The sequence below is a fragment of the Oryx dammah genome, unplaced genomic scaffold (genome assembly GCF_014754425.2).
Source record: "Oryx dammah isolate SB20612 unplaced genomic scaffold, SCBI_Odam_1.1 HiC_scaffold_13, whole genome shotgun sequence".
NCBI lineage: Eukaryota > Metazoa > Chordata > Mammalia > Artiodactyla > Bovidae > Oryx > Oryx dammah.
The window spans coordinates 15,228,419-15,239,528 of NW_024070197.1; the positions used below are offsets into that span (position 1 = coordinate 15,228,419).

The window sequence follows — 11,110 nt, forward strand, 5'->3', positions numbered from 1 at the left end:
AAAACAAATGGTTGTGAAAAAACAAACCGCAAAAAACACTTTAATTCCAGCCTAACAGCGCCAGGTGCAATGTCTGGGGACAGACTCTGGGTACAATGCTGTGTGGCGACCACTCACTCACACACGGCTCCAAGAAGGCCCCCAAAGGGGACTTACCTTCAGGGGGCTGAACCAAGGGGGGAGGGGTGGCCCCAGAACAGGGGGCCGGGACAGGCATGGGGAAAGGGTGCTACTTCTTGGCAAAGGAGATCTTCATGGCGTTGTTCTGGGTGATCTTGAAGCCCTGCAGGGCATCTCGAGCGGCCCCTGCCTGCACCTCATTGTCAAACTCCACGAAGGCGATGTCGTGCCGCCCAGGGACCAGCCGGACCTCCTTGAACCCAGGGAACCTGAGAGAAAGGCAGAGACCTTAGGGATCCAGCCTCAGCACTCCCCTCAAACATTCGAGCATCCAGTGAGTAGGGGCCAGGAATACTGCTAAACACCCCATGATGCAGAAGATGGCCCCGATAACAAAGGGTCATCCAGCCCAAAATGGGGACAGTACTAAGCTGATGTGCTCAGCTGAGTCCGAATCTTTGCAACCCCATGGACTGTAGCCCACCAGGATCCTCTGTCCATGGAGATTCTCTAGGCAGGAATACTGAAGTGGGTTGCCATGCCCTTCTCCAAGGGATCTTCCCAACCTGAGGATCAAACCTGCATCTTCTGCACTGGCAGACGAGTTCTTTACCAACGAGCCACCTGGGAAGCCCCAGAATAACCACTACCCTCTACTTTTGATCTGCTGTTTCTTTCATTTCCCTCTTCTCATTCCTTAGTTCCTTCCCCATTAGGCAACCATCCTCAGGATTCCCCATCAGTATTCTTAGAAACTGTGCATTGTTTTGTGGACATGGTATAAAATTGAATGGTATGATTTTTGTTTCATTCAGTTTTTTCAAAATTTCCTCTCGACCTGGGTATAAAAGGTCCTGCTCCCTCTAACTGCGAGCACCTGCACTTGACTTCGCCCTTCTCCCAGGCTGCTTCCAGCTCCTGGCAGCACCATGAAGAATGCCGCACCCAGCCCCTTGGGCATGACAGAATTTCATACAGTCAGGAGCAAAGTCACCAAGTGTTGTTCTTTAGTCACTAAGTTACATCCAACTCTGTGACCCTAGGCTCCACTGTCCATGGGATTTCCTAGGCAAGAATGCTGGAGTGGGTTGTCATTTCCTTTTCCAAGGGATTGAACCTCCATCTCCTGGATTAGCAGTGGATTCTTTACTATTGAGCCACCAGAGAAATCTAGGTGAGCACTTGACTAAACAGTGGACAGTTACACCACAGAATGGGCCACATCCATGCACATCCCCGAGGGGTCGAGCATCCCCCAACCCCACACCTGCAGTCTGAACAGGCTGACTTCTTCCAGTCTAGCCAGCATTCAGTGACATCTCTGTTGCTGGACTTGCACCTCGCCTTTGTCTAAGGTAGAGACTGGGAAGATGAGATCCAGAGTCACCTCCATAAAGGCAGAGGACAGTCTGCCCATCCTGGCCACTGCTGACATCCACGCCCGGCCGCTGCAGGGCCGGCCTCAGCTTCCTCCCTCTGGCCTCCAGGCACTGACCCTGCCTGCACAGGCTCGGGCTCCACGAACAGAACCATGAGGCTTGTCCCTGTGGTGCCACCTCGCGGCCACCACCCTCTGGGCCCAGCCCAGCCACAGGCCCCACTTACTGGTTGAAAAGCATGGAAAGCATGAGCTCGTTGGTCTCTTCCGGCAGGTTGGTAAGGAACAAGATGTGATTTGGTGGATTTTCTGAAAGCTGCAGGAGAGCGACGGGAGACCGTAAGTCTGGTCGGGGATCTACAGCCCTCCTGCCCTCCAGCCTCTCCCTGCTTGGATTCTTTCTAGTCTTTCACCTAACAGACCCCACGTTGTTGCCTGTCTACCCGACTGTACCCTAGACTGTAAGCCACAAGGGAGCACACTTGCACCCATAAGCGGGTGCTCAGCAGAAGTTGAGAGTGAACCGAGGTGGAGCCCACCCCCGTTCCAGCCTCCCTTTGACTTGCTCCAGCAAACACACCAATTCCTCTGTCCCAGGGGCTGATGCCACTGCTAAATCTTCATCCTCCAACAGCAACTCCTAGGGAAGGCCTGCCCAGACCACCCAACCTAAAACAGCGCCCTGCCTGCCATTCCTGTCTCCTGACTGTACCAGACCCCGGGAGGACCAGACACTTACAGGCTGGGCAGGTGGCATCTGCCCCGGCATAAGCTGCTGTGGCGGCATGGCCCCCGGCGGGAGCTGGCCAGGCGCCAGGCCTGGAGGCGGGATCATGCCCGGGGGCGGCATGTAGGGGGGCTGGCCCGGCATGTGGTGCATGATGCGGGGCGCCTGAGTCATCGGCGGCATGCCCTGTGGGGAGAGGAGGGCAGGGCTGAGAGGGGCACCAGCAGGTGGGAGGAGGTGTGCTTTCAGTGTTGGGAGGAAGCAGAGAGGAGAAAAGGTTGTTGTTACAGGAAACACAGAAAAGATCCAGACTTGGAAAAGGCAAGAAAGGCATCCAAAGAGGGATGGATGGAGCAGATCAGGCCCAAGGTCACAGGGGACACCAAATTAGAAAAATAAATAGAAACTTTTTTAACATATAAAAATTGGTTAGGGGAATTCCCTAGCCGTCCAGTGGTTAGAACTTGGTGCTTCCACTGTAGGGGGAACAGGTTCAATCCCTGGTCAGGGAACTAAGATCCCACACGTCACTCAGTATGGCTCCCCCCACCCCCAAAAAGGAAAGAAAAATTAGTCAGAATGGCCTAATTTTGCTTGTAGACATATGAACAAAGTTAGCGGCCTACTGGGAAAAAAAAGACTAGGAGAAAAATAAAAACGTTATCAACTAAAAGGGGTGGAAATAAACACTATAAGCAGCATGCTGCACTGCTTTAAAACTTTATGGGGACTTCCCTGGTCCAGTGGTTAAGAATCTGCCTTGCAATGCAGGGGACATGGGTTTGATCCCTTGTCTGGGAACTAACACCCCACATGCTGCGGAGCAGCTAAGGCGGCACACCACAACTGGAAAGTCGGTGTGTCAAAACAGGAGGATCCCGCATGCCGCAACTAAGACCCAACACAGCCAAATAAATAAACAGACTGTATGGAGAAAGAAACAGGCCCAGAGAACAGACGGTGAAAGGCAGAGGTGGAGGGGATGGTCAGGGCTGATGCAGAAAGACATGGGAAGGGGTGACAGCAAGGGGAAGGGAGAGAGGCTGAAGGCAAAAAGCACGTGCTCCCAGGGGAGATAGGAGCTGAAACCCATGTGAAGTCAAAGTTGGACGGACAGCTGGGCACAGCAAGAGCAGAGAGGGTAAGAGGGGGGCAGCTTAACCCAGACACGGACACTGACACAAGACAAGCCATCAGAAGGTTCGGAGACCAGAGTGGGTCCAATTCATTCATCTTTTCTTCAGTACTTTATGCTTTCTGTATCTTGTTTAGAAAACAGGATGTTTCTACTCTTACAGCCTCACCAAGGTCATAAAGACATTTTTCTGTTTTCTTCAAGAACTTTGATTACTGGTGCTGACACACTCAAGTCTACCATTTATCTCAAATTAACTTATATGTAGCCAAGGCAGGGCTTAACTTTTCCCTCTTACAAATATCCAATTGGTCCAGTACGATTTACTAGGGGAAAAAGCCCTTTCACCACTGGAGAGCAGTGATACCTCAAGTCATATACAGAGCGACCACGTACACATGTGCGTGTTTCTAGACTCTACTCTGCCCCACTGGTCCATCTTCCCATCCTCAGGCCACTCTGATACCATTCCTGAACAACAGGCCCCAGCTTTGCCATCACAGACATTTACAGATAGCCTGTATGTCCCCACAAACCCCTCTAGGGATTCTGATTGGAACAGAGTTGGCTCTTAAACCAGTTTGGAGAGAAATGACATCTTAATAGCACTAAGTCTCCCAATTTCTCTCAGCCATGTTCTATTGTTTCAGTGGGCGGCCTTGCACACTTTCCTTGGAGGTGTTTTTCAATTTGAAGTATCCTTGTTTGTTGCTAATGTACAGAAACAAAACTGACTTTTCCATATTGATCTGGTGACCTTGTTAAATGAAATTCTTTTCAATCCTAATAGCTGGTTAGTGGTTTCCTCTGGATTTGCTACACAGACACTGACTTTAGAAGACACAGCAAAATCAAGGTCAAGGAGAGAAAAAACAAAAAGACTGAGACACACAGAAAAAGACCCCAAAAAACTGGCAGAGAGGTATAGACATTAGACATTTCCAAGTGGAGATACCATCATTCATATGCTCATCCCGCTATAGATAGGCACACAATCTCCACAAGAAAAATGGAAGTGGGGGGAATGTCTGGATCCCCAGGGGGATACCTCTCCCTACTGCACCCCCGCGCCAGCCTATGAGGCTGAGGAAGACCTGATGGGGAGAGGGCTGCCCCTGTGGGCCCTGGCTTACCGGGACAGGCCCTTGCACGGTGCCCACCACAGGGGCGGCCGCCCCTCCCTGCACAGCTTTTTTGGCAGCTGGGGTCTCCTGGCTCTTGGGCTTCCTCTTCTCCCGCTTGCGGTCCCGCTCCACGAAGGTGCCCTTCATCTTGGCAATGATATCCGAGTCAGTCTTGGCGTATTGGATGCGCTGCCCAACAGAGAGCAGAGGGTGAAGGAGACTGGACTTAGGAGCCCAAATCAGACCTTGCCTGGAGCTTGGTGGGAAACATCATAGAAATCCCTTGGCCTCAATGTCCCCATCCGTCAAATGGATACTGAAGTATTTCCCACTTCAAAGGACGACCAGGAGGACCAGGAGCTAAAACACGCTCTAGACAGTGCCTGGCGTGCAGCAAGCTCTCAGGAATGGATGCTGGGATTCTGATAGCAAGATGGGACAGCCCCTAGCATCACTCAGGGTACAAGGAAACAGGCTGGGACAGGAGCACTATACAGGGGGCTTTCCAACACACACGAGACCAAGGCTCCAAACTAAATCTCATTCAGTGGGTTACAGAGCACCCAAATGTGCTCAGGATTCAGCAATGAGCCAATCACACAAAAGCCCCGCCCTCATGGCATTAGTTCGCTGGAGACAATTTGGCAGAGATCAAAAAGTGAACCAACAGGGGAAGAGGAGGTGAGGAGTTGAGAAGAAGTGAAATTTTCAGAGTGCAGCCAGAAAGACCTCAGGGAGATAATGCTGGCGTAAAGACAGGGAGGGAGGGAGGAAGGGAGGCATGCAGGCATCTAGGGAAAAAAAGCATTCTAGCAAAGGAAGAGCCACGAAGAGCTAGCGTATGGGGTGTGTTCAAGGAACAGCAGGGAGGCCTACATAGATGAGGAGGGAGGGGACATCACAGAGCCAACAGGGGGCCTTGGGACTTTGTCTTTTCCTGAGCAAGCCGGGAGTCACAGGGTGTTATAAGCAAGGGGATGACAAGCTCTCACTTGTGACTCCCAAGGAACGCTGTGGCCACGGGATGGAGAGAGGCCTGGGAGGAGCAGAGGGTCAAAACAAGGAGAAGGGTGGTGGCTGGGACTAGGCGGGTACCAGGGGAGGAGTGGGAAGAATCAGTGGAGGGTTTTTTTGGAGTGGAACTTTGGATTTCTTGTTGTTGTTTTTTTTTTTTAAATTTTGTTTTCAGTGGAGGTTTTCCAGGTAGAGTTGACAGGATTCCCTGATAGAGCTCACAGTGGCTCAGCATTTCCTACGTTTCAAGCAGTGATGTTAGAGAAAAGCAGGGGAGGAAGGTCCACGTAAAATGATTTGTGATTTTTAGTCCTCAAAAGGGAATTTCCAGCTACTCCAGAAAAGCAATGGAAGACGTGGCAACTGTGGGCTCACACACCCACAACAGGACACACAGGCAGGAGTCAGAGAACAGCCCCCTCTAGAAGGGGGTGAGGGCACCAGGCCCTGTGCCCCTGGGGCCAATGTCTTCCGTGTGAAGCAACCTGCCTGGGACCTGCAGGCACTGACACTTGCTGTCACCACCCTACTGGTTCAGGGAGGCATATTCCTATCAGGTGAGAACTGATTGATATGACAGGAATTCTGGATCAGCGCAAGGACTCTGAACAATAGACACCCATCTGTTCAAGGCCTACTGAACATCTGTAACCCACTTCCTCCCATCCCATGGCCCCATGTAACAATGATTTATACATCAGCACCTGGTACCCAGTGTTAACCATCACTGGAACCCCTGATGCTAGATGAACTCTCCCCTTATCCCAGACCTGGGACCCTGACCCAGCCTCACCATCACAACTGAACCCCATCTTCCACAACTGAATCCATCCTCCCCAACAGCCACAGGCATCTCCCTAACCTTTCCACGGTTTGCCGGCAACCTTGGAGTCAAGTCCACCTTCAGGATCAGCTCCTTAGCCTGACTTCTGACAACTCTCCAGGCCACGCCCACCCCACCATCTCCCACCCTTCACTTCTGCTGAATGAACTTGACTCACTTTCTCAGTTACACAGGTTCTTGGTTATCTCCCATCCTTAGTTTGTCTTTCTCAGCTACTCTTCTCCAACTCTTACTCATCCAGAAAGGCTCCCCTGCAAACTCCCAGACTGGGTGAGAGTAAGCTCCCTGAGTTCCATGCATTCGCATGTCCCAGCCCTGACCCCTCGGGTCGTCGCCACCTGGAGACAGGCGTGTCTCTCCAGTGGCACTGTGGGTCTATAAGGGCAGAGCTGGGACTTCTCATGACTGCTTTGTGTCTCCACTGCCCCAGTACAGTGAACAGTGGACACCGAGGACCAACAGGAGGAACTCCCATCCTTAAGGCTCTGGACTACAGGCGACAGTAGACCAGACCCATCCAGCCTGCAACAACATTTGGCACGGGCACACACCCATACCCTCCACACCCGGTGCTCACCATGGGCTTGTCGTAGAAGGGGAAGCCCTGCATGGAACGCAGGGCGTTGGTGGCACTGCTGACCTCCTTGAAGATGACAAAGGCCTGGCCCCTCATCTTCAGGCTTCGTGACACCAGGATATCCAGGATCTGGCCAAACTGGGAGAAGATGGCATACAGGGACTTCTTCAGCTCTGCAGTGGGGAGAGAAAAGACCCAGGGGTGACTGTAGGCCGGGGTATCAAGTCCTGGGGCTGGAGCTCCGCTTTTCAGAGGAAATGCAGCCCAGAAGGGAAACCATCAGCCCATTGACAAGAGTACTGAGCAATACCATCAGCAGTCTAGAACCACTCAGGTGGTCATGTGCGTTGACTCTGCAGTAGGTCAACAGTCACAATACCTACCCCACAAGGCCGCTGCAGGGGAACATGAGTCACACATAAAGAGGGCACACAGTAAATGCTCGATAAATGCAAGGACTTTCATTGTCTCCAGCACTTTGACACAAGCTCCTCTGATCCGGCCCTGGTGACTTCTCCCACCTCATCTCTCCCCATGCCCCATCTTCACTCTTATAGCTCTAGCCACACTGGCCTCCCAGCCCTTTCTCAGGCTCGTCACAGCAACCTTGCCTCAGGACCTTTCCACTGACTGCTCCCTCTACTAGGAGCAACTTTCTCCTGATGTGTACATGGCTGCCTCCTTCCAGTCACCCAGGACTCAGCAGAGATATTACCACCCGAGGCCTTCCCTGACCACCCTGGTGAGATAAGAGCCCCCTCATGTCACTCCCTTCACCGTAAGAACCTACTTGCTTTTCTTTCATGGGACTTCCCACCTCCTGACATCATGTTTGTTTCCTTTTTGTTTGGTCCTCTTTCTGAAGAGGTACAAGTCTATCCTATTTGTTTATCACAATATCCCACAGGGAACTCCCTAGTGGTCCAGTGCTTAGAACTCTTTGCTCTTATTGACAAGAGTCCAGGTTCAATCCCTGGTCAGGGAACTAAAATCCCATAAGCCCCTTGCTAAGTCACTTCAGTCGTGTCCGACTCTGTGTGACCCCAGAGACGGCAGCCTCACAGGCTCCCCCGTCCCTGGGATTCTCCAGGCAAGAACATTGGAGCGTGTTGCCATTTCCTTCTCCCATGCAGGAAAGTGAAAAGTGAAAGTGAAGTCGCTCAGTCGTGTCCTGACTCTTAGTGACCCCATGGGCTGCAGCCTACCAGGCTCCTCCGTCCATGGGATTTCCCAGGCAAGACTACAGGAGTGGAGTGTCATTGCCTTCTCCATAAGCCCCTTGGTGTGAGCCAAAACAACAACAACAACAAAAACCTAATTAACAGTACAGTTGCCAGCACACAAATCTCCAAATACATCTGCCTGAATAAACACATCATTAAATGATTTCTGGGAATAACTTCACTGAATTTTTACCTCTACTCCATGAGTTAACAATTATAACTGAACCAATTTTACTAATGTGGACAGAGGCTCTCAGAGGATCTGTCACTGGCCGAGGACCCAAGTCCATCTGAACCCAGGACCACCAAACCTCCCTAGCAAATGGACAGCCAGGAAAGGGTACCAGTCTTATGCAAAGAAGGTACCTGAGCTTAAGATACCTGGCCGAAGAGACGGTAGGAAAGAAAAGGGGGATTGGGTAAAGAGGGAAGCAAACAGCCAAAAATTCTGATGACATTTCTGAGATTTGTCTCCACTTGCCACCCCCGTGAACCCAGTGTGGGCCCGAGTCATTCCCCTGGGTGCTGGGCCTCTCCCCAGTCTCCTTTCTTGCCCATGCAAGTCCACCCTCCACAGCTGGAAAAGACCTTTCACAATTAACTGCATCCCTTGCCTGGCTCCCCAAAGCCCTCAGGATGAAGTAAAACACCCACCCAGCCCTCAAGGCATCAGGAGCCAGAGTGCACTGCTTTCCTGAATGTTCTCCATGAATCACCAGCCTCTAAGTCTCAGGCACCTAAAACTGCAGTACATGTGGTTCCCAGAATGCCTTGGGCTCTCTTCTGCCCCTGGACATTTGCATATGCTGGTCCAGGTTAGTCACTCTTCTCCCTCATTGTAACACAGATGCTGCTTCCTCTACCTGGCAGACTTTCCCAAAATGTCTCCTGTTCTATGAACCTGAATACCTCTTTCCAAGTGCCCAATCCCAGCCTTGACTACTATGCCTCAACTTCCCCCAATTATGGCCATGGCTACTCTGGGCTATCACTGTCTGGGAGCAGATCTGTCATCTCTACTAGACTGTGGTTCCATGAAGTCAGGACCAGGACTGTCTCAGTCACCACTGTGTCCACAGCTCCACAGAGAACTGGCTGGGCACAATGCTCTAACAGTATATCAGGGATTTACATGGCTTGTTTATTATCTTCAATAGCAACTTTATTGGTAACCTCAACTTAATGCCAGCAAGCTCCTTCAGTTCTCCTAACAGTTTTCTTGAGGAGGTAACAAGGGCTAACACTTATATCCAACCCTTACTAACGGCTAGGCACCATAAAAAAAAAAGCATGGAAGTTTAGCTCATAGATTCCCCATAACATCTGTGCACAGATTTTGCCCAGCTTTCCTATATTTATAAAAACATGAAGTTCAATAAAAAGTGTTAACTTGCTCAAGAAAAAAGAAAAGTATGTCATATCTAGAATCGAGTTCTTAACCCGAATTCCATATAGTGGTCTCAAGCACGTTTCCCTGCTGTATGCCTTGCGCAAATCATATCCCTCTGGAGTCTCAGTTTCTAATCTGAGAAATGGGAACAATAGGTCCTTCCTGCAGGATTGCTGTGAAAGTTAAATGTAACCATTATTTATACATCAGCACCTGGTACCCAGTGTAACCCACCATCATGGTTCATTTCACTTTATTTTGAAATGAAACGTTTTCACTGTGGATTATTCACTTGAGGGCATGACAGTGACCAACAGTTGCAGTTCTTACCCTCCTGGGGCTCAAAGGCCAGGAAACAGACAGTCCCCTGACAGCCAGATCAGGACTTGGCTGGGGAGGTTCAGGGTTTTAGGAAGTCAGAGGCAAGCACGTGGGTGGAAAAGGGAAGGGGGCGGCATCCTGGAGGAGGGGCGTCTTGAAGCTGAAACCTTGAAAGACAAGCAAGTTACCAGGTTACCAGGAAAAGTGTAGGAGAAAATGAGGAATATCAAAAGCACAGCTTGTGCAAAGGCCGAACTTAAAAGAGTTTGGCTGGAGAAGGCTGAGGAAGAGACATGGATGCTGGGGACAGAAGAGGGGGCAGATTCGTGCGGGATAGCCTGGTGTCCGGACTACCCCGAAAACTCACCATCCTTCTTGATCTTCTCATTGAGATTGTTGATATAAATAGTGTGGTTGGGGCGGGTCTCGGGAACTGCCATGGAGTAAGTTGCTGAGGTAGGGCTGAAAGAATGAAAAAGTCCCACTCAGTCCTGGGTTTCTGAAAATCCTTTTGTTCCAACGCGGGCTACTAAAGGATCTTCCTTCCAAGAGAAAGTCAAGTAAGGTAAAGAGGAGGGAAGAGGGAAGCACGGCTCGTAAACAAAGCAAACGCAACACACAGCTTCTCCTCCCCGCGTGGTGAGGGAAATCTCGTGAGGTTTACTACGAGTCCCAGGATGCTCTACTCGACTTAGTAGGCGGAGCGGCCTAGGAGGCGATTCCCACTGGCCCACGCGCTCAAAGGGCGGCCCAGGAGAAATGGCCCGGATGTAAGAGCCAGTTAAGGCAGGGGGGACGACTTTGCCGAACCCTGGCCTCGCGCAGAAAAAAAATAGTTCCCACTACATGAGGCGCAGGAAAGCCCGGGCGTCAAGCGCTCCGCCGCCAGGCGCCTACGGCCGTTTGTGCCCAAGAATACTCACCAAGACAGACTCAGCTCCAGCAAGCGGTGTCTGCTACGCTGCTGAGCGCCGACCACAAAACTTCCTCCTCTGGACCCGCCTTTGTCTATCTACAAGCCAACCCCTGCGCAGAAACTTGGTAGCTTGGCCAATCAGAGTAAGGCTAGCTCCCGGACCCAGATTTTGCCAATAAAAACGGCAATTGGGTTCCCGCCTCAGCAGAAAAACTCCGCCCAGCCCCTGCAAACCCTTTTGCGGCGCACGCGACTACGGACCAATCAGTGGAGGTCGCGCCCCCTCACGCGCCTCTTGCCAATCGGGACTCGGTTCTTGCGGCAGTCTCTTCCAAGGCCTT

At 51.3% G+C, this 11,110-nt stretch overlaps 1 protein-coding gene across 2 annotated transcripts; it reads right to left on the minus strand.

The window, feature by feature from the left end:
- Window positions 1-14: 14 nt before the first annotated feature.
- Window positions 15-11,019, minus strand: SNRPA (small nuclear ribonucleoprotein polypeptide A). 2 transcript variants are annotated; one of them, XM_040252800.1, is made up of 7 exons: window positions 10,777-11,019; window positions 10,221-10,315; window positions 6,920-7,092; window positions 4,494-4,673; window positions 2,238-2,411; window positions 1,726-1,814; window positions 15-389 (listed from the first exon to the last, which is right to left on the minus strand). In XM_040252800.1, exons 2-7 carry the CDS (start codon window positions 10,291-10,293, stop codon window positions 230-232), a joined length of 849 nt encoding a protein of 282 aa, XP_040108734.1. In that variant the 5' UTR covers window positions 10,294-10,315; window positions 10,777-11,019; the 3' UTR covers window positions 15-229. The 2 variants fall into 2 exon arrangements, with proteins under 2 accessions (XP_040108734.1, XP_040108733.1); XM_040252799.1 differs by lacking the exon at window positions 10,777-11,019 and having other exon boundaries at window positions 10,221-10,518.
- Window positions 11,020-11,110: the final 91 nt, after the last annotated feature.